Source organism: Arvicola amphibius, chromosome 7 (genome assembly GCF_903992535.2).
Source record: "Arvicola amphibius chromosome 7, mArvAmp1.2, whole genome shotgun sequence".
Lineage (NCBI taxonomy): Eukaryota > Metazoa > Chordata > Mammalia > Rodentia > Cricetidae > Arvicola > Arvicola amphibius.
The window spans coordinates 102226411-102254043 of record NC_052053.1 but is presented as its reverse complement, the minus strand read 5'-3'; the positions used below and the strand labels follow the sequence as shown (position 1 = coordinate 102254043).

The window sequence follows — 27633 nt, the reverse complement described above, 5'->3', positions numbered from 1 at the left end:
TGAGGATTCTTTCATTAGGCCTTTTTAATTATATGAGCTCTTAGGTTAGTTTGGGGCTTATTTTTAATTATGTGTGCACGGGTATGTGCACACACGATTACAGGTACGTTGGAAATTAAGGGTGTTGGATCCTCCTGTAGTTAAGATGCCTGATATGGGGGCTCGGTACAAATCTGGGTCCTCTAGGAGAGCAGTCAGTGCTCTCAACTACTGAGGCATCTCTCCAGACTCTTTTTTTTTTTTTTTAAAGAAATAAGATCAGCCTGGCCTTGATCTCACAGTCTTACTGCTTCAGCTTCCTGAGTACTGGAAGAGGTGTGTGGCACCAGGCCAGGTCGGAGTTTCGAGTAATTTAGGTTTCTATTCTGTTCTACTGTGGTGAGCTGACTATGGTTCATACACAGCAGGGGAGCTGAGGGCAGCTGCACTGAAGTAGCGCGCCTGCACACACACACACACACACACACACACACACACACACACACACACACACACTGAAGCACAATGGACTCTCCCAATCTAGGATGAGAGTCAGTTTGGGATACTTGCATTTGAGACACCCAGATTTAGGGTCAGGTGACATACCAGGTTAAAAAGAAAGACCAATTACACAGACGTGGTTCAGCACAGAAGCATTTACAGGGTTCACTCCTAGGAATTTAACAACTTATCATAATGAAATGTCACAGATAAAGTTTAAGCACACGAAAGCACACAAGTTACACTATAAAAGTTCTCCACACGACCGACTTTAGCGCAGTTACCACGAAAACACCTATCAAGTCTTCGTCAGGTGCAGACAGGCTTCAGGCTCTGTCCTGGCTCTTCACGACCACCAGAAGTTTCCTCAGTGTTCCAGGAAGGCTTCTCCAGCGTTAGCTCAGAGCCGTGGCGAGCTCCTAGGTAGCGTCCTCATCCCACTTCCTTCCTCCGTCTACAGTTTAGACCATCTTTATCCAAGAAACGATGGGATTTCTTCCATTTGTTCTTTTTTTTAAAATGGAAACAATGTATTTGGGGGACAGTCTCATTAATGCTGAAAATAGTGTATTTTATTCCCAACAATGCGAATCCACCTGTTCCTTGACGAAGAGTAAACACTAGAGTAAGAATTCAAGTAACACTGCTATTTCCAGAGTATTTTTGTAAAAACCAGTTTCCTCAGCTAATTGTCTAGTAAGTAGTACATGATAGCTTCAAACATGTTCTAGAATCTACAGGAAGAAATACAGAACAGGGCTCTAGCTATGGAAGTTTCCTCAGAGGTTGGTTGTCATCACTACACTAACACGATTTTAGTCTTAAGCCTGATGGCATCCCTGTGAAGTGGGTGCTGTTGACACCCACTTTACCTGGGAGGTCAGTCCGAGAAGTAAGTAACCATCTCAAGGTTATACAGTAAAAACAACAACATTGGTTTGAAGGCAGACTGCATTTACTGGGCTCCCACACCAAGAACAAATGCTGAGACAGCCTCTACTTTTCTCCAGAAAACACCATGATGCAGGATCCGGGAAGAAGAGGGAGTTTAAAGCTGGCCCGAGTGGAGAAGCTTTAAATATCTACCCAATACAGAGCTGGTTGGTGAGAACCGGAACTTTTTCCCCACCATGCCTTTAAAATGTTAGCCAGCAGAGATTATTTACCTCAACACAAGAGGGCGACATTTGGCAACAAAGTACATCCAGCAGGCAACTCCTGGTTCAACTTGGCAACCATTACACAAACCACAGATGCAAAGCTCCATTTTACAGATGTGGTAAAGAGCAAAGCTGTTTCTCTGGAAAAACTTTTAAAATATGAAGACTTTTCCCCACCCCAATGACAAATCATGTCCTTAAAAACCAAAACCAAAACTACCCACGACAGTGCATGTCTGCCTTCCCAGCCCTTAGGAGGTTGCCAAGGGACTGTTCCAGGCCAGCATGGGCCATACAGTGAGACCTCACCTCAAAAAGCCAAAACAGGCGGGAGAGATGACTCAGTGTTTAAAGGCACTAGCTGCTCTGGAGGAGGACCTGGGCTCAGTTCCCACACCCACTTGAGTTCCGGAGGCTCTGTTGCCCTTTCCTGGCCTCCACGGGCACTGCATGCATGCTGTGCACAAAAGACAGCAAAACATTCAACACATACCACATAACATAAAGATAAATAAATCTTTAAAAATCAAAACAAAGTGACAACAGATACCATCCCACTGACTACATGCCTCTGTAAAAACTAGCTTTGGGGAACTTTTTCCATAAAACGAAACTAACATTTCTCCACTTCCTAAAATAATGTTATTGCAGACTGAGTCAGGGTCTCGCCACGTAGCTCCAGGCTCGTCCTGCCTCCGTCTACTGACAGCTGGGGTTATAGATGAGCAAGACTGAGCATTTTGTCTTTTTGGTCAGGTATTACAAGGAGCTTTATAAATGAGAGGAATCGAGTGAAGCACGAGAGATAGCAATCAGGTGAACTAATATTTTCTCCAAGCTCATAGACTTCCACTTATTCTGTATGTGCGTGTGGGGTATGCATGTGTGTCGGTGTACGCACACGTGTGGCCATGTGTTAAGACCAGAGACTGGTGACATGTCTTCCCTAATCACTTCTCTACCTGTTTTTGAGACAAGGGTCTCCCTGAACCTGGTGCTTCTCTCTGCGGGGCTCTCCTGAGAGTACCTTCTGCCTGCCTGTCTCTGCTCCTCCCCCAGCACTGAGATGACAGGCGCCATAGCTAGGTCTCACCTCAGCTTCCAATCTGTGAGCAGCGATGACTTTACTCACTGAGCCATCTCCCCAGACTCTAGGTACGGTTCCGTCTCATTTATAACATATGTTTATTAACTCTGCTGCATACGGTTCTGTAAGCCGAGACTGCTCGTTCATTCCCCAGCTGCCCAGAGCCAAATAATCACACAGAAACTATATTAATCACAACACCGTGTTGCCAATGACTCTAGTGTATTCCTAGCTAGCTCTTACATCTTAAATTAACCCATTTTTATAAAACATATTCACAGCCTAACAGAGGGGAATCCCACATCATAGCCGTTAGCTGTAGGCAAGCTCTCTCAGCATCTCTCCAGACTGTCTTGAGCTGCTGCACCCATTCACCTACCCTGAAAGCCTCTATTCCCACCCTTTAGCTATATAAGGGCCTCTTGTGTGTAAGACTAATGACTTGGTACGCAGAGAAGATTACAGAAAAGTAGGAAATATATCCTAAATAGTTTAAAATATATTAAATTGGTATTTGAGTTTCTATAAGGTTAAATCATTTAAGGTAGTATGGCTGAGTACTGCTTTAATGAATTAATAGTTTAAGAGTATATATAATTGTAATCTCCCCATAACAGCATACTTGTTTAACCAACCCCTCTAACTAGATTTTGCTCTCTCTACACACCGCCTTAAGACAACACTAATGGGGTTCTTCACCCAGCCCTCAAGTTACCACTCTGAAGCCTGGCTGGTGGTACAGCCCACAATCCCAGCACTAAGAAGGCAGGGGAGGAAGATGCTGAGTTCAAAGTCAGCGTGGGCCATATAGCAAGAATGTCTCAAAAACTAAGACAACAAAACTGCTACTTTGGTTTGGAATGTGGTTTGCATGTGTGATTTTTTGTTTGTTTGAAACAGGGTCTCACTATGTAGCTAACTGGTCTAGAATTCACTCTATAAACTAGGCTGGCCTTGAACTCACAAGAGATCAACCTCATGAGTTCTGGGCCGAGAGGCAGGCAACAGTGTCTCTGAAACCACTGCTTTGTTATTCCTCTGAACTCACTGTTTACCCAGAAAGGACTTTTGTTTCAGAATTAGCTGGATTACTCTAGGCTCCCCACAGACAGGGGGAAGAACCTCTAAGAAATGTCTTCAGAAGTGTTCTATGGGGCAGGAGCAGTTCAGACTTTGCATGTGGCTAAAATCTAAGCATCACATTTATGAGATGTATTCAAACATCTGTGAGATGGCACATGCCCAAGGTCCTGGCTACTCGGCAAACTGAAACAGAAAACTGCTGTGCCCAAGAGTAAGGCCAACCTGGATCACATACCAAGACTGTTTCCAAACTTGGGGGCGGGCAGGGATCAGAACCATCTCAGGTGTTCTTCAAATGTCTGTGAAGCTTAGACTTTAATAGGATAGGGGAAGGAGGAGGGCTCTTCTGCAGTCTTTCTTGCCTTCTTATCCTTGACTGCAGAGCTTCAAATTTAAACACTTCAGAAACAATGAAATTTGATGGGCTATTTTTCAGGGACAGTAAATCCATCACTTAGTCCATCAACTTCAATTTTTCTGGGGTTTTAGGTTTCTAAGTGTCACCACTATAGAGGAGAAGTTAAGTATATTCACAAAAGGAGAGCTGCCAGCGTGGCTTTAAATAGGCCTGGAACACTGGGTGTTATCTACTTCACTGGTTTTACTAAAGGAAGAAGTGAAAGCCACACTACTGCAAGACTACCTATAAGAGGGGCTTTCAGAAAATTACCGTCAGCCCAGACAGCCTAGACAATTCTGCTGCGTTAAGCTAGAGAGATGGTTCGTATCGTATTTTTCTCTTCAAATCTAGGTAAACCTCTTGCTATAGAAATCTGAAACTGCCCTTGGGTGTGTAAAGACACAGTAGCTGTGCTCACTGGCCCAGGGATGGTTCAGAGCCCGCCTCTGTGCTTGAATATATGTATGAACTGGTTTCTCTGTTCAAGACTTCCTTAGCACTGGCTTCTCCAGTCCTTTCTTCTAGCTGGAATATTTTTATTAAAAATGAGGTATACTTGATGTTAATTAAATAAGAGGCCATGTAAGAGGCTGGGGTACTAGGAAGTAGACAGTTAAAACTACTCGTGATTTGGTATAGCCATGTCTTAGAACAAACTTTTTATACATTATAATATATAGTTATACATTAAAATAACTACTGATTTCCTATGTCAGAAAATGTTTAAAAGTCATTTTCATGAGGACATAATTCATATGAAACATGAGACAAGAGTGATGGTTTAAAGTGTTGTCTGTCTGGGAGCACGTGTGTGCACTGAAGACTGAGCCTAGAGCCTCACACATGTAGGCAAGCCCTCTACAGATGAGCTTCACTCCCGGCCTCTAGAACATTCTTTAAAACAAATCTCATCTGCTTCATGTGCAAGTTCATTTTACTGACTCTGTAACCTGGAACAACAAGAGATTTGATAAATAATCAGTCACTTTGAAGTTTATACATTGACTTCTGATTTTCAAATTATCATTTAATTTATAGAAAAGTTCATAGGATAATTGTACAACCTCAAAACCAGGGACAGATTATTTTAAGTCAACAGACCACGAGGAAGTAAATAATTTATGAATTTAAAATGGCGTCTGAATCTTTTCCAAGACTGGTATAAAAATTCTAAAGGAGAAGCTGCTACTCGACAAGGATGGTATCCACACTTCCTGGTGTGAGCTCTGACTCTAAGGCACACGGCAAGTCTAAATGTTCTTGTGACAAGCGCGAACTTTTCAGGGGGACATCGGGCCAGCTGTCACAATACTGCTGAAACCTCTGGGCCAATGAATTCCCAAACCTTTGGCATCTGTTGTATCTGTAAGATTTACCTTTATGTGTATACATGTGTTCCAGTAACTGGCTCTTTCGGAGAAATTTATGACCACAGATGGTACAACTGATTTTTCTTTTTCTTGAAAAAGAAAAATTACAGTTTAATTCTACTGGCTCTGTGTCTTTGGAGATCAAAGACACTTGACTGATCTGTAAAGGCTCTGCGGGACCCCGGCTCGAGGGCTCGGGCACTGGCTGCTGCTGCTCCTTCTCCCTGGCAAGGAAGGAGCTGAGCCTTCGGCAGTCAAGAGCCTCGCTGCTGTCACTGAGTGGACGCACTTCACCAAGGTCGTTACTTTCCAAAATGGAAGCAGGGACACCAAACGGGAGAGATCCAGACACATGGGTATGGAGGTGCTGTCTCAGGTTACCACGGGATTCAAAACGCTCCCCACAGTAATGGCATAAGTGGACTTTGATACTGTTTTCTGTAAAAGAGGGGCCAGTCACTTCTGATGAGGACGAGGAGTGGCCTTGGGAGATCACAGACTCTGGATCACATCTCTCCTGTTTGATGGACACCGGGGGCTTCTGGTGCTCCTCCAAGGCCTGGGCAGCAGGACGGGCCCTCTGCTGCTCTGCGCTCCCATCATCCAGCCCAATTGCAAGGGAGAGCTGCAGCTGTGGGTGATCACCTTGGACAGCAGCTCTGTTCCCACTGCTACTGGGAGGAGTTTCTTTCACCTCCAGCCCTTGCTTGACAGCTGTTTTCTGGGTTGTTGAAATCTGAATACCATAGAGATTTGAGGTCTGCACAGTCTCTGGTGAGAACACTTGATTCACTTCAGTTGCAATATGGGAAAGGTAGTCCGCATGGAGAAATCTGATCCCTTCCTCCAAACGACTATGGTCCACCATCTGTTTGGGCCCTTTTCCTGTGTACATAATGTGCAACAAGTAGCTGAATATATCGGGCTGGATGTCAGTTGGTTGTATTTTTATGCATTCACTGTTAAAACAAAAACAAACCCAATAAAATGAAACACAACCTGGTTGGCCTTTTGGTTTCTAGCAATCTTAGGTTAAGACAAATTCTTCCTGAGGTTTAAATCTGGCAATCTGCCTTGATGAAATACAGTAACAAGAAATCAGTTTCTGATCCTAACTGCTTTTATGGTTCATCCACAAACCTTTGTGCATCCAGTCTACTGGCTAGCACAGGAAACATAGATGGATACTCAGATTAGTGCAACACTGAGAGACTCCTAAGCAGTAGCATCTGTTCTAGGTGAGCGGACAGAAAACTAGAGAATAAAACAGGTGCTCTGCTTTTACACTGAACATATTAAAGGAACTAAACACAGAGACTCAAAAGAGCAGCATTGTTGACAGTAGCTAAAGCTGGAAACAACTAAATATCCATCAAAAGACGAATGCCGAGTGCAGTGGTACAGCCTTTAATCCCAGCACTAGGGAGACAGAGGCAGGAAAGTCTCTGAGTTTGAGGCTGCCCTGAGCTAAGTAGGTTCCAGAACAGTCAAGGCTACTAGACAGATCCTGCCTCAAAAAAAGAGGGAAAAAAGATAAATGAAATGGGGCTGTAAATACAATGGTATTGGGCTGGAGAGATGGCTCAGCGGTTAAGAGTATCACCTATTCTTCCAGATGTCCTGAGTTCAATTCCCAGCAACCACATGGTGGCTCCCAACAATCTCTAGTGGGATCTGATGCTCCATCTGGCATAAAGTTAGGCATGCTGATAGAGCACTCATGCATAAAATAAATAAATAAATCTTTAAAAAATACAATGGTATATTATTCTACCATAACAAAATAAGGAAATTCTGGTGTGTGTTATAACAAGGTTGAACTCTTGAAAACAAGCTAAATGAAAAAAGTCAGGCAAAAAAAGTTTAAAAATTGTATGGTACCATATTCATGAAATAGCTAAAACAAAGCTGGGCATGGTGGCACATGCCTTCAAAAATCCCACCACTCATCAACAGCCAAGGATACAAGAAGAAGCCCTGTCTCAAAAAAAGAAAGAAAGAAAGAAAGAAGAGAAAAGAATACCTGAAAGAAAAAGAAATATCTAAGACAAAACACATCTAAAGAGACAGAACTGGGCTGGAGAAATGGCTCAGTGGAACAAAAAGGAAAAAAAAAATTTTCAGAAGACCTGGTTTCATTCCCAGCACCCACATGTAGCTCACAATTGTCTGTAACTCCAGTTCTAGGGGACCCAATGCCCTTTTCTGGCTTAGTGGGCATCAGGCATGCAACTGGAGCACAGACATACATGCAGGCCAAACAACCATATACAAGGGACAGAGACATATGGAGTGGGGGGAACCTACAGTTAGATAAGGGGTAGTTACAGGCAGCTGAAGGAAAATGGAAAGTTACTGCTTAAAGGTACAGTATTTCTGTTTAGGGTGATGAAAAGGCTTTGGAAACAGTGATAGTTGCAGGTATAACATTATCAATGTAATTACTGCCATTAAGTTGGATGATTTAAAACTGTTAATTATAATGAGACCCTACATCAAAATCCAAAACCAGGGGCTGGAGAGATGGCTCAGTAGTAAAGAGCATTAACTGCTCTGGCAGAGGACCTATTCACAACATGCAGGCAAAACACCCATAGAAATAGACAGACGAACAAACAAAATGACAATCAAACAAAAGCAAACCAACCAAGCCAAGTATTCATATTTTTAAAGGAATCTAATAAAATTGTTAAAATTTAAGATGTAAATGATGCTAAGTTTATTTGGCTTCTAAATCTTAACCACTGAGCCATCTCTCCAGCCCTGGCTTCTAAATCTTTAAATCACAAATGAACACAGGTATAATTTTGAAAAACACTATAGTAATCTCAAACTCAATCTGGCTACTAGACAGAAAAACAGAGTAAAGCTCTGTAAAGCTAGAGTAGAAACAGCTAAAGAAATCATGCATGTGCAGAAGCATGGACAGCATCAGTGGACTCAGTTTCCCTGAGCAGATGTTTATTCTCAGAGTCGGATGCACTGGGATTCAGCATATTGCAATCCAGTTTCTCTATTCCCAGAATCTGGGGATCCCTGCTTCCTCTCTTAGGTTTTACACTTTTTGTTCTGCACTGTCTATTAACTGGCATGTTGTGTGACAAGCATTTTTGGGGATATAAGTTCAGAATTCTGTTATCTGGAGTTTAGCTGCTCAACACAAAGACAACATAGGGCAGGCCTCACCTTTCCCAATGCTTGTGTTTCCCAATGCTAGGTGTGGACAGCACCTAGCTTACAACAGGGGCTTCATTCAGATGCTCACTGCTTCTAAACTCACAAGTCACAGCTCAAAGGCTGAGGGATGAATGTCACAGCAGAGACAAAACCCTTTAGCAGAAAGGACTTCCCATTACCTGGCTAGCTAGTATTCCGACCCCATCTTTGCACTGTGCCACACATTCTGATCATCTCATCTACTCTGTTGACTTGGTGACCACATTTGCTTCATACCTATAAATGTTTTTATATCACTTTTGTTTCATTTTGATTTTCTGAGACAGGGTCTAACTATGTAGCTCGGCCTGACACTTACAATATAGCCCAGGCTGGCCTCAAAATCAGTGATCCTCCTGTTTCTGTACCTAAAGTGCTGGGATTACTAGCATTAGCTACCTAACCTCGATCCTTGCCATTTCCCCTCTGATTGCAATACACCTCATATTATTCCTCTGCAACACCTGAAGGGCTCCCGATTTCTCAGATTTGTAAAGTCTGTTCCAAACGTCTCAAAACAGGCCTGCTAGAACTCTTTCACTTTGAATACACCCTGACGCTAGACACCACATTAGGAACAGCAAATCTCTGTTCCTACGCATTTTCCCCCCAAGACATGGTCTCTCTCGGTAGCCCTAGCTGTCCTGGAACTTGTTCTTTAGACCAGGATGATCTCAAACTGGGAGATCTGCCTGCCTCTACCTCCCCAGTGCTGGGATTAAAGGCGTGTGCCACCACACCCGGCTGTTCTAAGCATTTTAATTTTACCAATCTATTTAATCTTTCAATACCCGAAAGGAAAGTACACTATTCCAGCATTTAACAGACAAGAAAGCTGAGTGTTAGGATGTGAATGTGAACTGTCCCCTCAAGGCTCATGTGCCGTCTTGGCAGCCAACTGATGATGGGTTCTGAGGAAGTGACTGAGTCATGAGGACTCTGGCTTCATCAGTGTATTATGTTATTATGTAGTCCACGCATTACTAGTAGGTGGTAGAAACTAGGAGATGGAGCCAAGGTGGAAGAAGAGTTACTAAGAACATATCTTCCAGGGCTACTCTGTCTGCACTGTTTCTGCTTTCTTCCTGCCTACTAGAAAGTGGGCAGCTTTTCTGTCATGCCCTCTGCTTTCCTCTAGGCTTAACAGCAATAGACTCAGCCAACGTGGACTAAAGCGAGACTGCAGCCAAAACAAAGCAAAGCAAAGCAGGATGTTCTCAAGTTCAAGGTCCTCCTGGGATACTGAGTGAGTTCAAGGCCAGCCTGGGCAACTTAGTAAGATGCTATCTCAAAATTTATAAATAAACAAATAAATAAATATGGAAATGTTCTAGGATGGACTAAAGGTAGACTAAAATTCATCTTTTCCCAGAGCTAAGAATTTGAATTCCCACGTTATCTAAATTTTAAAAAATGCAAAAGGATCAAAAAGAACAAACCAAACAAACATGTGAAGCAAATGATCTTTGGCTGGTGGTGTGGAATGTGATGGCAGGCTGTGACATTGCAGTGTTGCTGCGCTAGAAATCAATAGCCTGGTGCTTACAACAGACGGCTAGCTTCAGACAGAGCTGCATCTGTGCCCAACTGATCAGCTGCTTAGCCCTGGATGGGCCATTCAGCAGCTCAGGCTCAGCTGCCTTTTCTCTAAGACCTGAAAAACAGTGGAGTATGCAGCATTATAGGATTGATGTTTGGGCACTGGCTAAGCCTTTTTTGTTTGGAATTTTTTTTTTTCAAGACAGGGTCTCATTAGGTAGCCTTGGCTGGACTGAATTCACCATGTAGCAAGTTGGCCTCAAATTCAGAAATCCACTTGCCTGTCCCTCCCAAGCGGTAAGATTAAAGACTTGCACCACCACACCTGGCTGGGCCAAGCCCTAATCAATTTTGGTTATACTTGTTTTCATTAATATGTTCTACCATAGATACTAACTACTGAGATCAATTACTCATATATAAAGTTATTATAATTAAAATTTTGTATTAGCTACCCCATAACAGTCCCTTAAATTATATATATAGTAAGACATGTATCACAACATTAGAAACTCTTCCCATTTACAAGAGCACATTCTTACCTTGTTTGGTGAATAAATATCATCTTAAAATAGTTGGAAAAGGCAGCAAGTACCGCTCTGTGGGCTTTGAAATAAACATCTCCAATAGCAACTGTGCAATCACACAGAAAACCAAATTCTCGCTGCATGTTCAGCTGCTGCAGAAGGACAAGGCTATGGCTAGCAGTATCCATTGTGGCTCTAAGAAAAATCAGATGTACAGATGTGTTTATACATATCTAAAAACACATACATAAATATCTATTATATATACATATATTTATATACAAAACTAGTTACAGTTCACACAAACCTAGGGCATTAAGGCCTAATTTTAAATAAAAATACTCAACACTGTTAACCTCACACCCTATCTAACATCAAACCCTTTCCATTATGACAACTGAGATAAACTCTACTGAACTGTAAGACATGGTCTTTTTTTTTTTTAACCATGTAAGAAGGTAGCTTTGCTTGAGTGACACATGAGTAAGAAAAATGCTCATCCCTTTCTATGTAATCGTTTCTTTGGTGTGTATATGTATTTGATCAAACCTAGGGCCTTGCACATGCCAGGCAAGTCCCACACGTACTTCCCTCAAGGTTCTGGAGACGAGTCCAGGATCTCATCTACAGAGTCCTACCCCTTCCTACTTCCCTCCCTCCCTTCCTGGTTTTTCAAGACAGTGTTTCACTGTGTAACAGCTCTGGCTGTCCTGGAACTCTTCTGTAGACTAGGCTGGTCTCAAACTCACAGAGATCTACTTGCCTCTGCCTCCCAAGGGCTAGGATTAAAAGCGTGTGTCACCACTGCCCACCATGATCATGTTTCAAATGATGTTTCTTCTTCATTGGCAAGATGGAAGTGGGATACCCATGTGTGGCTCAGAATTAGTGAAAACTCGGTTGTCATAGAAACTGCTACTCAAATGTTAGTTGTAAGTGGGAATAACAGGGCGTCCTCCCTGGTTGTGAGCCCAAGCTCTCTCTCTAGCCAGACAGGCCAGAACTCCCAGTTTTCTTTGGAGATCCTCTGGCATTCAGGAGACACTGGCCTCCTTGCCGTCATGAAGCGTCTGTGGAACTTAGCCATACTGCAGTTTATATGGGGCCTGGGAGCTCACGAGAAAGGGCCTACCTGACCTCCTCTCAGCTAGACTCAGACACTACCTGGATGCAGATTCTCCAGGTAAGAAAATGGAGTACGGCAAAGGAGCCTAAGGGAAAACTCTGCACAAGGATAAGCACGCAAGCTCTGGCCAAGACAAACTATGTATGTGACTGTGACTCTGACTAGCAAGGACACAGCAAAGTTAGTTCTAGGCAGGTGGGAGGCTATATTTTGCCACCACCTCCCCCCTAGCTATGCCAAGAGCCCTGGTGCTGTAGGGAGAAGGCAACTGCAGTTCAATGGGGGTCACCAGGGACTAGGAGAACATGCTTTGAAAAAGCAGATTCCAGCTGGGTAGTGGTGGTATTCGCCTTTAATCCAAGCACTTGGGAGGCAGAGGCAGGTGGATCTCTGTGAGTTCAGGTTCAGCCTGGTCTACAAGAGCTAGTTTCCAGGACAGGCTCCAAAGCTACAGAGAAACCTGGTCTTAAAAAAAAAAAGGTAATTAAAAAAAAGCAGATTCCAAAAATGAAACCAAGGCCTGAGGAGGTCAGTGGGGGAAGGCAGAGTTATCCATCGAGAGATTGGCGCAGCATGAATATCAGGCAAGGGAGCAATCAATACAATAGAAACAGAAAAAAATAGCTAATACTTTACAACACTTCCCATGTGTTAGGCACTTTAACCCATTCAATTTTTGTGGGGGAGGGTTCGAGACAGGCTTTCTCTGTAGCTTTGGAGACTGTCCTGGAACTCATTCTATAGATCAGGCTGGCCTTGAACTCAGGGATCTGCCTGCCTCTGCCTCCTGAGTGCTAGATGAAGCACAATTAAAAACTTAGAGAGAGAAGCTGGGGTTCAGCCTGAAGACCTGAAAAGCAAAGCAGCCAGCCACTGGCTCTTACCTCAACCTCAGTCTGAAAATGGCGATCCTGCCTCCAGGAATCTCAGAATGAGAGTGTGTCTGAGAGTTGTCTCCTCCCATCTTATACTCCTCTCTAGGGCTGGGACTAAAGGTGTGCACTGCCCGGCTTCTGTGGCAACTAGTGTAGCTACTGGGATTAAAGCTGTGTGTTATCATTACCTGATCTGTAAGGCTGACCAGTGGGGCTGTTTTACTGTTCTGTGATCTTCAGGCAAGCTTTATTAAAATACAAATAAAATGACACTACAGCTGGGATTAAAGGTGTGCACCACCACCTCCTGGGTCCCATTCAATTTTTTTTTTTAATTTTTATTTTTTGGTTTTTCGAGACAGGGTTTCTCTGCAGCTTTGGAGCCTGTCCTGGAACTAGCTCTTGTAGACCAGGCTGGTCTCGAACTCACAGAGATCCGCCTGCCTCTGCCTCCCGAGTGCTGGGATTAAAGGCGTGCGCCACCACCGCCGCCTGGCTCCCATTCAATTCTTAACAGAACTTCACAAGCAAACGAATACTAAATTCCCTTTACAGATTAAGAACTGAATGAACCAACACCCAAGACCAGAAACAGAGGATTCGAACCCAAGCTCTGAAGCCAAATCTGCCTCCCCCATATTCATTCTTTGTTTTGTTTTCTGAGACAGAGTTTCTCTGTGTTGCTTTGGAGCCTGTCCTGGAACTAGCTCTTGTAGACCAAGCTGGCCTCGAACTCAAAGAGATCCACCTGCCTCTGCCTCCCAAGTGCTGGGATTAAAAGCGTCAGCCACCATCACCTGGCCCTCATATTCATTCCTTAAAAGGGAACGTGACTTACAAACTAGAAAAGAACTACAGATAAAACCTCTATGGGAAGCTTGAGGAATATTTGTAAAGAAGAATTAGGGAAAAAACTTGGATTTTCTGCTGGCTAAACAGATGACATACAACAAAAGCAACATATACATTAGCAAATAAAGTTCAAAATATAGCAGAATGCCAATATTACTGCTGACAAAGAGTCACTTTCATTAAAAAACTATATATTGATACAATATAATCTTTAAAATATATTTATAAGACATAGGTATAAAACTACATAAAGAAAACTCTAAAAGGGACTTTTAAACATGGGAGAAATAGTTTTATATAAATGTAATTCCTGTCCATGTATTTATTACTGGAACGGTTCAGACAAATCAGTAGGCTTTTGACTCCTGAAAAATTCTGGGAGAGGAACTAAGGAGTAGGGGTGAGAGGCTACCTGAACTTAAAACTAGAAACATTTTGGATATAATGTACAGAGAACAAAAAATAAAAAAAAACCCTACCCAACCACTATGAAGGCAAGAAGTAACCATTACACACGACAGAAACCCCTTGGCACGTCCTCATCTTACCCCTACCTATCTTGCCTCCAGAGGTAACCACCATCTTGAATTTAGTGCTTTTGACTCTCATACATCATCACATTCTTCCTGGGCAGGACTATATATATATCCCTGGCCAAAGGATACAGTTTTTCACAAACAATTACATGTCAGGAATTCCACAGCTTGATTCTTTTAACTCTATATTCATATTACTTTAAAAAAAAGATGTTATTTCTTTCAAATTATGTGTCTATGTGTCTGCGTATGGATACCGAACATGAATGCTGATGCTCTTGGAGGGTTGGATCCCCCAGGAGCTGGGAGTCACTCCATGTAGGTGCTAGGACTCGAACTTGGGTCCTCTGCAAGAGCAGTACAAGCAGTCTCTTTCTGTGTGTGTCTCTTAGAATTATTTTATGTGTATGTGTTTTGCCTGCATGCATGTCTGTGTATCACATGCAGTGCCAAAAAGATCAGAAGAGGGTGCTGCATTCTCTGGAACAGGAGTTTTAAGTTATCCTGTGAATGCTGGGAACTGAGCCCAAATCCTCTGCCAAAGTAACAAGTGCTCTTAACTGCTGAGCCAACTTTCCAGACTCCTCATTTATTACCTTTATTCCCTGTTTATTTAATAATTTCTCCACTCATCTTCCAATAAAACAAAACTCTAACCCTCTATCACCCCACATTTTTAAATTATTATGAGGCTAGAGAGATGTCTCAGCAGTTAATAGTTCTTCCTACTCAATAAGATTGGATTTCAGATCCCAGCACTGACATAACAAACCAGATGTCCTGCAAAATGTCTTAATTGCAGCTTTTGACCTTCACACCTAAAGATGTCATGTACCCACCCATGTACACACATATGCAATGCTAAATAAATTACAAGAATATTTTAATATGTATTTATTGTGTGTATGTGTATATGTGTATTGGGTACAAGCATGCCAAACACATGTGGAAATAAGATGACAGTCTGCAGAAGTGTCATAGACCACCATGTAGGTCCAGGGGTTCAAACTCAGCTTGTCAGACTTGTCAGTAAGCATCCTTACTGCTAAGTCATCTCACTTCAAAGTTCACTATTATTATTATTAATCTATTTTCAGGGGGCATGAGTATGAGGGGTGTCTATGTGAAGGTCAGAGCACAGTGTTGTGGAATTAGCTCTCTACTGTGTGGGAGAAGTTCTAGGGCTCAAACTCAAGCCACCAGACTTCTACAGCAAGTGCCTTTATATGCTGAGCCATCTTGCTGGTCTTTCCCCATGTCATAAACAAAACAAAAACCCAAAACTTTCAGCATCACTGAAATAATTAAATAGAAGCTACAGAAACTTGAGCCTATTTTCTAAAATAAAAACAAAACTGTAGGGGCTGGAGAGATGGCTCAGCGGTTAAGAGCACTGACTGCTCTTCTAGAGGACCCGGGTTCGATTTCCAGCACCCATATGGCAGCTCACAACTGTCTATAACTCCAGGATCCAGCACCTCGCACATTTACACATGTAGGCTAAAACATCAATAAAAAAGAAAAAAAAAAACCCTGCAAACTGTGGGTATTATTCTGAGGGGTTATTTGACCAAAGTTACTACTTACAATCCCACATTTGGTTCTAAAACATCACCAATTTACATGGAGATTTTTTTAAAGCCCTATATTTCAAGTTCCAGCATATAAGAACACTTTTAGAATCAATAAAATGGCTCAAGGTATAATATTTTAGCTCATCTGTCAAAAAAAAAGCTTCTCTAGAAACTACAGGGAAACCCTGTCTCGAAAAACAAAACAAAAAAAAAAGCTTCACAAAAAACCCCACCAAATTCTTGGACCATAGGCATTTTCACCAGTTTTTCCTACATATATGGTATATTGGCAAAACCAGCTATGGAGCCACACAGAAATGGGAAACAGTACAAAAAAAGCTGCAATGTAAAGGTCTTGTGGTTAATAGGCTGAGTGACAGTTAAATTTTTCACTTCCTCAGTACTCACTAAAACACACACACACACACACACACACACTCAAAACCTTGTTCTATTCCAGGCTACAGACAGAAAAAAATGACATAAAGTCATGAATGCTAAAGTCAAGAATACAGGATAAACAAGGAGATAAAACACAGAACAGTAATCATATTACAAGAGTGATAAAGTGTCACCAGGAAAGTTGGAGATAAGTACAGAGAACACAATGAAAGTTAAGATGTTCAACCTGGTGTTACTTCAACAGGCACACAGATAAAACTGAATAACATTACTGGGAGGGGTGTGATAGTTTGGTATCAGAAGAATTCAATTCAGTATAAAGGGGGGAATAACACAGGCTCAGCTCACTGAGGATCCAAGTATAAGCACCCCGGGGCAGTTGCACCTGAAGGTGCCCAGCTGTGTTTGGAATGCTCCTGCTGTAGAGCAGCACTGCCACTCTCTCTGCTGTGGCAGGAAGAGCACAGCACTGAAAGCTTGGCCTCTGAAATCCAACGACTTAGTTTCAGCTCTGCCACTAGGTCTGATCTTCACAGGACACTCGACTCCCTGGGCCTCAGTTTCACTGACAGATGAGGGATAATGGCAGTATCTTCCTGAGAGCTGTCATATGAAGACGGGTGTGGTGGCACACACCTGTAAGCACTCGGGAGACTGAGGCAGAAGGGTTTGGAGTTTAATGCCAGCCTGAGCTACACAGTGGGACTTTGTTAATCAGGGGGTATAGGGGGAAGAGACTGAATAAATTTAATAGTGTAACCCACAGTAAGTGTTCATTAAGTACTAGCCCAGCAGTTCTCAATCTATGGGTCATGACCCTTTCATAGGGGTCACCTAAGACCATTAGAAAACACAGATATTTACATTATAATTCATAACAGCAGCAAAATTACAGCTATGAAGCATTAGTGAAAATTATTTTATGGTTGGGGGGGTCACCACAACATGAGGAATTGTACTAAAGGGACACAGCACCAGGGAGGTTGAGAACCTCTGCATTAGACAGTACCATCGCCAGGTCCGTCAGTCAAGGAGCCAACTAGGAACCACATAATGGCAGTGGAAATAAGGGAGAACACCAGGGATCCACCAGAGCTGACACAACTTGGCAGCAGACCGGATGCAGCCAACCACAGACTGCGAGTTAAAGGTGAGTCTCAGAACTCCAGGCTGGGTTACTAGAAGATGTCATGCATTTCCTCAGAAAACATTTTCAGAGTAACTGCCATGTTCTTGGTGCCGATACAGAGGTACGACAGCAGAGCTAGCTAGCCACAGGAACTGGCTTAGTAGACGTTTCCTCCGCAGTGGGTTCAGAGTGTCTGCTCCAGGAACAGGAAGTAGAAATGTTTGGTGATGAGCGGGGACAGCTCTAGAAGGAGCGGGACCAAAGAGGGAGGAGGCCTCTGAAATGACAAGACTGAAGTTTCTAAATGTGTATGGAGCTACATGGTGAAACCAAATTGAGGGGAAAAAATGCCTTAAAAAGCTAAGTATGAGCTGGGCCTAGTGGCACAGGAATGCTGTAATCAAAGCCACCCTGGATGTCAGGGTATGCAGGTCACAAACTCAAGGCTTGCCTGGGATAGAACAGAAGGTTAAGACCAATTTGGGAAAATTAGACCTTCCTTGTGTCAAAATAAAAAATAACTTTAAAAAAAAAAAGGGTTTTAGATGGTGACAGAGGACTTGTAGCATGCATGAGCTCTCAGGTTCACGCTCTACCGCCCCCCCCCCGACAAAAAAGGCAAGTATTAATCCTTGAAAAACAGAAAGGACATAAGAAAACAAAACAGAGGTCCAGTGGTGGCCGTGTAAACTTTTAATCCCAGCACTCAGGAGGCAGAGGCAGGAGGATCTTTGTGAGTTCAAGGCCAGCCTGGTCTACAGAGCTACTTCCAGGACAGTCAGGGCTACACAAAAACTGCCTCAAAAAATAACCAAAACAAATTAACAAAAACAAAAAACAAACAAACAAAAACCCAGGAAAACACTAAAACTGGGGGAAAGCAAAGGAGGGGAGGAAAAGGCAAGTACCTTGGGAGAGGAAGCAGCGTTGGTGACCAGGAGAGCATGTGGCCTCCCCCAAGGGCAGGCCAGCGGCCAAGGCCACCTTTCTGACTAAAGAGAAGAGGCAACAGAAGGGAAAGCAGTCAGGGTGGGCACTGAGGAAGCTGCAGAGCTAAGGAAGACAGCCCCAGATTAACCTGGGAGTTAGCTGCAGGGATGTCTTTCCAGTGGTACAGAGATGCCAGGATGGAGGGCAGAGCATCTAACTCAAAATGATTTGGTTCATATGGGAAGGAAAAAAGGACCTGAAATACTAAAAAAGGATTAAGTTGTATAAGGAATTTATACACAATAACTTCTACTTTGGTTCCCATTAACCTATACTCAAAATCACCGATGCTGTCTTTTCTAGTTGGTTAAACCTACTCCATGAGATTTCAGATCTCTTTTCAGGTCTAAACAATTTTTAGCTCTTGCCCTACTTTTAGCTCTTCCCCAAGCTTTGGGTGTGTTTGCCTCAATTCCTCAATCTAGGCCTGGTGTCATCCCTTCTTTTTTTCTGGACTGCAAAGTCTTCCTGCTTGCTTACAACCTTCTTTTTACATTTTTGATCCGCTAACTTTTGTCACTGTGGGGTCAATCTTTATTGATTAGGGTGATGGTCTCTCTCTCTGCCCGCCCCCATCTAGTCATTTATATCCTAAAAACCATGTTTAGGGGCTGGAGAGATGGAGCAACAGTTAAAGTGCTTACTGATCTTGTAAAAGACTTGGCTTCATTGGGCAGTGGTGGTGCACATCTTTAATCCCAGCACTTGGAGGCAGAGGCAGGCCGATCTCTGTGAGTTCAAGGTCAGCCTGGTCTACAGAGCAAGTTCCAGGATAGCCAGGGCTGTACAGAGAAACCCTGTCTCTAAAAACCAAAGACGTGGATTCAGTTCCCAGCACACACGGCAACACACAACCTTCACAACCTTTTTCAAGGCCAGTTCAAGGGCATCAAACATCCTCTTCTTGACTCCATGAGCTCTAGGCACGCATATGATAAACACACATATACATAAAGCACCCATACATGTAAAATAAACTCTGATTAAACTCTGATTACTCTAGATTCAGTAATACTCCTCCAGAGAGAAATTTCTATTTCTATTAACTTGGCTGAGCCGAACACTCCCAAGATCTACCTCAATTGTGGGTAGCAACTGAAAGCCACGTTTTGGCCTTAGGTGTGCTGTTAGGAGGCTCCTGTGAAAATGTCCAGTTCCACAGTGACAACATTCAAAGTATGTATATACACATCACTCCAACCTACCATTTCTTGGATAGCCCCTCACTTTCCATCTATATGTTCTGTTCTGTCACCTCTTTTCTCTTAAAGCAAGAAGTCACTACAGTGTTAGCCAGTCACTGTGTCACCAAAGTCATAAAAACAGAAACCTCCGCTACTAACCCTTCTGCTAATTCAATCCTCAGCCACACATAGTGGTGCCAAGACACAGATGCGGGCAAAACACCCACATGCATAAAATAACAAAAAAAAATTAAATCTAAGACAGGTGGTGGCATAGGCCTTTAATCCCAGTATTCTGGTGGCAGAAGCAGGTGGATGAGTTCTCTATGAGTTCAAGGCCAGTCTGGTCTACTAATTAAGTTCCAGGACAGTCAGGGCTACACAAAGAAACCCTGTCTCAAAGAAACAAAAACACAAACAAAAAAAGAATTTTTTACAAAGCCGGGCGGTGGTGGTGCATGCCTTTAATCCCAGCACTCGGGAGGCAGAGGCAGGCGGATCTCTGAGTTCGAGGCCAACCTGGTCTACAAGAGCTAGTTCTAGGACAGGCTCTAGAAACTACAGGGAAACCCTGTCTCGAAAAACAAAACAAAACAAAAAAAACAAAAAAAAAAACTGATAAGACAGACGGACATGACAGTACACAGTTGTAGTCCCAGGGCTTGTGAAGCTGAAGCAAGAGGATTGCTACAAATTCAATGTTAGCCAGGGCTACATAGTGAGTTCAAGGCTGGATGGCTTGGGTCTATGTTTTTAAAAATTTAACAAAAAAGATTTTTGGCGCTGGGCAGTGGTGGTGCATGCCTTTAATTCCAGAGGCAAGCGGATCTCTGTGAGTTTGAGGCCAGCCTGGTCTACAAGAGCTAGTTCCAGGACAGGCTACAAAGCTACAAAGAAACCCTGTCTCGAAAAACAAACAAACAAACAAATTTGAAGGCAAAAGATGTAAAATAGATTAAAGAAAAATAATCATTATTGATTTATTTTGTGAAGCAGAGTGGCTCATTTAAAAAATTAACAAATTAGTGTTTTTAATATTTTATTCTGAGAATTCATACATGCATACAAATATTCACCCCAATCCTCCCCATCCAAACATTACCGCTCTCACCCTAAAAGTAATATTATTAAACAACAGGCTTAGTACTGGTAGCTCTGAGATTATAAAAACCTTCTTTATTTTCTTGAGTGTAGTAAATTAGCTCCAGATTAGTTTAAAATATGATGAAATTGTATACTAGGTTACTGATAATTCAGTTAGCATGATATTCACTATCATATTCACCATCTTTGTTTAGAAAAATCTTTTTTTGGACTGTACTCTCAGATCAGCAGTGGCAGAATGACCTAGACGACTCAGGCTGTAAGAATCTTTAACAGACTTTATAATCAATTATCACTAAAAGATAGGAAGCTGGCACAGGAATGTTAAGCTTTTTTGAGCTACTTACTCATGGCTATAAATACAAATGTTAAAAAAAATCTCTAGAGTTACATGATAAAAGGCTTTCTATACTGGTTGTAACTTGGTAATTGTAAAATGGTAATCATTTTTAGATGATTGTGGATGTGTGACATTTGATTACTTAAGAAATGAATGAACTCATCTGGTTTTATTGTGAGACAAGATCTCACTGTAGCCTAGATTGATCTGGGATTTACTACGTAGCCCAGGCTGACCTTGAACTCTATACTCTCTTGCTTCAAGTTTTTGAACACTGGGATCATAAGCATAACCATTATTCCCAACAAGAATTAAAGAATGTACAAAAATAATTTTCTCCTGGGACAGTGCACCCACCACTGACTCTACACAGTACAGGCTGTGCAGAGCTGGACAGATGGGGAAGTCCTATCACAGAATAACTGCAAGAATTGCTGGTGCTGAGCTCCAAGACTTTAATTTCATTTTATTGAAGACTAGAGGCTTATGTGCACAGATGTGACGCCCTGTGCCCAATTCCCATATCCTACAAGGTGGTAGGAGAACTAACTCCAGAGAGCTGTCCTCAGACCACTCAGTTTTAAAAATAAATAACTGAAATTATTCTTATTAGAGATGGCTCAGCTGGGTTTGATTTCCAGCGCTTATATAGCAGCTAATAGCTGTCCATGACTCCAGTCCAGTGGGAGCCAATGCCTTCTTCTGGCCTCCATTGGCACTACAAACGCTACACACTACGTGCAGGCTAAATACCCATACACATAAATTTTTGTGTATGATCTATGAGTACGAACTCACGTTACAGCATGTATGTTGCAAGGAGAGGAGGCCCTTTTGTTCTGTCCAGGCCACCCGGCTAGCTTACACCCAAAACAATCACACAGAAACTGTATTCATTTAAACACTGCCTGGCCCATTAGCTCTAACTTCTTTTTTTGAGACAGAGTTTCTCTGTACCTTTGGAGCCTGATCTGGAACTAGCTCTTGTAGACTAGGCTGGTCTTGAACTTACAGAGATCCACCTGCCTCTGCCTCTCAAGTGCTAGGATTAAAGGCGTCCACCACCACTGCCTAGCTAGCTCTGACTTCTTATTGGCTGACTCTTACATATTAGTTTAACCCATCTCCATTAATCTGTGTATCGCCACGTGACTGTGGCTTACCGGCAAGATTCTAACCAGCATCCATCCCAGGCAGGAGATCCATGGCGTCTGCCACTCTGCCCTTCTTCCCAGCATTCAGCTCTGTCTACTCCGCCTAAGTTCTGTCCTATCAACTAGGCCAAGCAGTTTCTTTATTGATTAACCAATGAAAGCAACATACAAACAGAAGGAACACATGTATGTAGATGTCAGAATAGAATCATTTCTCTCCTTCCATGGGGGTTCTAAGGATCAAACCCAGGACGTCTGGCAAATGCTTTCACCTTCTGAGCCCCCCCCCCCCAACATACCCCTCGCTGCAGGCCTTTTTTAAAAAGAAACTTCCCAGGAGATTCTAGCAGACACTTTAGGTAAGAACCTTTGCTTTAGAAAAACAAGAAGCTAAGGAAACCCTGAAGAGCATTTCACACATGTAGTGCACATACACATATAGTAACATGCACGTATACGGAAGTAAAATAAGTTGAAACTATTTTTAAGTTTTCAAAGAATTATATTGATATTAGATACATACACACCAACAATTATTCTAAATGTGACTCTAAACTAAAAACTTTAGTTTAAGAAAGTTATATATGTTGTGCCACCTGTAATTCTAGCTCATGGAAGTCTGAGGCCTGCGCTTAGGAAAACCTATCTCAAAAAGAAAACAAGCAGAGGACTTGTGGAAATAGCTCAGTCAGTGAAGTGTCTGCCACTCAAATATGAGGACCTGGGTTCAGATCCCCAGGATGTGTGAGAACTCAGCAGAGTCACTGTGTAGGTGGATAGTAGAATGAATAGCTGGTTTTTAGAAGTACTTCAACCTTGGAGAATCTTTGCGGAAAAGTGATTGTTCTCCAAGATAGCACAATTGTTTTGCTGAAGGGGCATTGCAGCCAGCCAACGAGTTTGGGTCACAAGACACCTCTGGCACACCTGAAGCTCCTATATTATTGTGTATTGCAAATGATACATAATAAAGGACAAGAGTCATGGGGGCATGTGATGCTGTCCTTTAGTAGGACCTAAATTAGATTAGGGACCTTGGTATAAGGAAATACTTTGTATAACAATCAATCAATACACCTTTGTATGGCTGTTTAGGGTTCAGTCCCTCAGGAAGGCTGGACCTTCCTGCTGCCACGCAGGCCTTAAAATTTCATCTTGGCGTGCCTTCTTTCTTCAAACAACCAGCCGACACAGTACACCCCGGCACGCAATGTGCGTGTGTGCCTGCGTTTGGTGCTGGAAAGATGGCTTAGTGGTTAAGAGCATTTGTTCCTCTCTAGAGGACGTGAGTTTAGTTCCCCGCGCACACAGTCTCACAAACATCGCCACTCCAGTTGCAGTTGAGTCTTCTGGCCTCTATAGGCACCAAGTATACTTGTATACAGATGTATTTGTAGGCACAACAGCCACACCAGGAAGTAATGCCAGCTCCAGGGGATCTCACACCTGCTACTTAATGGAACTGTACTCACATGTAGAACCCCCCCCACACACATATAATAAAAATTAAAAGTATTTCTTTAAAATGTGTGTAGTGATGTACAGCTGGACTCCTAGTGTTCTAGTGGTAGACAGGCAAATCCCTGGAGCTCACTGGCTAGCCAGCTTAGATGAGTCAGTGAGCTCATTTAAGTCAATGAGAGACAGTCAAAAAATAAGGGGAAGAAACTGAGGAAGACACCCATCAACCTTAGACTTCACATGCACACACCAAGACATACACACCCAAGTAAAAGAAACAGAAATGATCTAAACTAACCAACAGTAGGATGGTTAGAAACAAGGAAAAACAGCACTATTTCCAATTTTTTTTTTTATGTATCTATGGCCTGGTGATGGCACACGCCTTTAATCCCAGCACTCTAGAGGCAGAGGCAGGTGGATCTCTGTTTGAGGCCAGAAAATACAATCTCAGATAAGAACCTGTCATAAACCCTACATATTTACTTACACAAATTTACAGAGAATCTTAGAGGAGACATAGTGCACGATACAGTTACATTCTAGGAAGCTTCACCAGGAAAGTTTGAGGCAGACAACGGCCTTTTCATCTCTTAACATGGTGTGTGTGTGTGTGTGTGTGTGTGTGTGTGCACGCATGCCTGATAACGCACCAAGCCAACAGATCTTAGAAATACAATTTTAATACAGGACGAAAAGGATATGATTCTTCTTGATTTATTAAAGACCCCTTCCTGTGTCCGTACACCAGCACTTCCCCTGTGCGCACCTAGAGCAGCATTTCCTGTCTCCACGAGCACACTACCCACGTGGGCCCACACAGGCTAAAAGATCCTTTGCCTAAAAAGCCTGGTGTCTCACAATAAAACATGGTTTTGATCTATAACTAGGAAAACAATGAACTAGGAAAATTCTAAAAATTTATCAATATAAAAACATTTTTCCTAAATAAGGTAGAGTTTTGTGCTTGGCTGTCCTGGAACTCACTCTGTAGACCAAGCTAGTCTTAAATTCACAGAGCTCCGCCTGCTTCTGCCTCTAAAGTATTGGGATTGACAGCATGTGCCACCATGGCCTGGCTTAAATTTTTTTTTTAATAGAGAAGAAAATGGTTTAATAAAATGAAAACAGAAGCCCAAAAAAGGGTTGAAGAAATAATATAGCTCAGTAGTAGAGGTTTTGACTAGCATTCACAAGATGCCAGGTTTAATACCCAGAGCATAACCAAGTATAAACAAAATCAACTAGTAATCATACCACATATTAGCTTTAGATACTTTTTCCTCCACTTTTTGGGGGTGGTGGGTGGGAGTGAGACAGGGCCTATTATGTAGCTCTGGCTGACTTGACACTGACTATGTTCAAGGCTGCCCTTGAACTCACAGAGATCCACCTGCCTCTATTTCCCATGTGCTGGGATTAAAAAGGTGTTCATCACCTTTATGTGCACCAGTCCTGGCAGAACATATTGTATGTATGTACTTGCATGAATTCAAGTAAACTCTGTGTGTGCAGGAGCCTGTGGAAACCAGAAGGAACCAGATCCCCTGGAACTGGAGTTACAGTTCCAGATGGCTGTTAGCCACCACATGAGTGCTGGGAACCAAGCCTGGGTCATCTACACGCACAGTAAGGGCTCTTAACCGACAAAGCAGCTGGTCAGGCGAGAGAAAAAGGATTGATTGAGGAACCTAACTAACAGACGGCAGAGATCACAGGATCCGAGTCCACAGCTAGCACAGCACGGCCAACTGCAGCAGTGTTTTCAGCCTTCTCTCAAAGGCCTCAGGCTCACACGCTCTGGGGAAGAAAGGAGCAGAAAGGAGAAAGGGGGCACAGGAAGTGGTGCAGAACTACTTTACAGGTCATCAAGATAAGAACACCTGTGCTGCTCTTCTCAGGGAAATCTACAATAATACAGCCTCCCAATGCTTGGCTAGCTGTTACTACAAAAATGGACCAATTGGTCAAACACCACCTACAGCTAGCAAGGAATAAATCACTGTAGGTCAGTGGGGGGGGGGGGCATTATGCAACACTTCCCAGCAGCACAGCCATGGTCAGGATATTTTACTGCCAAGCCACTTGGGCCCCTCCTCCCCAGCTAGACAGCCTGGCTCCTTTGCATTCCCCTCAGGAGATAGGGTGGAAGTACACAGCTCCACTCTGTGAGGCATAGAGGGCAGCTGAAAGTCCTGCCTGGCCTCTCTGGGCAACCACAGGCGCCAATAAATCAGCCACAGGCGATTCTCTCATCCCCCTTCCCAGCTTGAAGTGGGAGCAAGATACAAGGCAAAGGAGCACTGACTAGACTTAGAAGATAAGTGATCTAGGCTTACATTCCTCTGCAAGTGACCGGCACCACAGTCAGAACGTCTCTCTGGTTCCTTTCTGCAGGCTTAACACATGTGTAACACGGAGACAATACCACCTTTTTAGGGAATTCACCTATGAAAACAGCTGGCAAAGGTTAACATATAAAACTAAACAAACAGCGACAACAAGTCATTTTTAGCTAAAAAAAAATTCATTCTAGTGCTGGGCACAAGTGTCTAGTGTGTGTGGGGGGGCGCTCTTCTTGCTGTCCACCCCTGATGTTTTCACCACTGCCTAACTACACCCCAGTCACCTGAAATATTTCATGTCTACCCCACTGTCTGGCAGTGGCTCACTGATCTGATCTTAGCTAAAACATACCCCGGTTGCTGAAAGACTAAACTAAAGAAGAAACAGTGGTCAGACGAGGTGGCATACAACTGTAGTCCCTGCACCCAGGAACCTGATGTAAGATGGCCCGATCACCAATTCTACACTAGCCTGGACTATATACCAAGACGCTAAGTCTGAAAAAACAAAATAGGTAAGTGTCAGGGCCTGTCCCCGTGAGTATAAAGTTGAATTGGTGTTGGGGGCGTAGAAGAGGAAATGAGATTTTGGCTCCAAAATACACTGCCGTACAACTCACCCCGAAACAGTCCTATCCACTACTCTCTAGAGCCATCGCAATAGCCAGGCCGAACTTTCCAATCAACCTGAGAAGTCCTGCAAGCCAAGTGCAATCACTTCTGGGGGGTACACTGTCCGAAGCAGGATGAACCAGCACTGCCGTCCTGGCACAATGGCAAAGTGTCGGCAGCCCTAAAGCCTAACCATGAAAGGGCTGCACCTTGATCATCTTGATCAAGCAACACTATGCTTTTTAGGTCCGGTGTCTTCTGTGAAATGAGAGGGATGAACTCCATTTTACTTAAGGTACCTTTTCAGTTCTGAAAACCCAGATTCCAAGATGTACTTTAATCCTGACAATCAACAGCTCCGCAGCCTTTAAAGGACTTGCTGGAACGCCAAGTTCAATCCCTTAGAGGGATACGGGAGCTAATTTATAAAACACAACACTAGCTATCAGGTTCCAGGTACAGCGCTGTGCGTCTCCTAAGCAACTGATAACGGCTTGATTTCTCCAAATTAGTGCTAGGGAGGCAGTGAGAAGATGGGGGCAGACTCCGAAAAGAAAAAAAGCATTTGGCTATAATAAAACACGTGGGGAAAAAAATAACTGATCAGGGTTGGGGGCTACCTGCCTTAGAAACTAGGTACTCACAAACTGGATGGGGGAGGGGAGAGTGATGGCTGCGCAGCCTGATCAGGATACCCGCCCACTAGCTAGAGCCGTAGGCCTGGTGCTGTCGCCCGGAGCTAGCAGCCACTGTCGGATCGAGACTTCTGTGCCCGGTCGGAACCCGGCCCGCAGTGGGATGGGCTCCAAGGCTGTGCAGAGCCCGCGCGCGCCATCCCGCCTGCATTAGGCCCCGGCGGCGGCCCACAGCCAAGGGCGGCTCCACACGCCGCGCGCCCAGCACTGGCTCGCCGTTGCTAATTTCCTCCGGGTCCTGACTGACATCTCCAACGGACCAAAAACACCCCTGTCCCCGGCTACTTGCATCTGTCCCGCGACCGGTGCAGCTGCAGCCGCCGCCCGGGGCGGTTCGCGGCGGCAGGGACTGAGCCCGGAGCAGCCCCACGGGGGGCAGGGCCGCGTTGCTT

The 27633-nt window shown here is 43.5% G+C and overlaps 1 protein-coding gene across 8 annotated transcripts in view; it reads right to left on the bottom strand.

Moving 5' to 3' along the window:
* Positions 1 to 617: 617 nt before the first annotated feature.
* The window catches only part of Zbtb25 (zinc finger and BTB domain containing 25), a 28278-nt gene continuing 1262 nt past the window's right edge, over positions 618 to 27633 (bottom strand). The window contains exons 1-5 of one of the 8 annotated variants that reach the window (XM_038337175.1): positions 27191 to 27617; positions 25929 to 26049; positions 25290 to 25389; positions 10878 to 11057; positions 618 to 6539 (exon numbers count right to left, since the gene is read on the bottom strand). In XM_038337175.1, coding sequence (XP_038193103.1) covers positions 5396 to 6539; positions 10878 to 11050 — 1317 coding nt within the window. In that variant the 5' untranslated portion in view covers positions 11051 to 11057; positions 25290 to 25389; positions 25929 to 26049; positions 27191 to 27617 and the 3' untranslated portion in view covers positions 618 to 5395. Of the gene's footprint in view, positions 6540 to 10877; positions 11058 to 25289; positions 27618 to 27633 lie in introns of those variants that run through there. The other 7 variants (XM_038337176.1, XM_038337173.1, XM_042055464.1 and 4 more) reach the window with 7 other exon arrangements.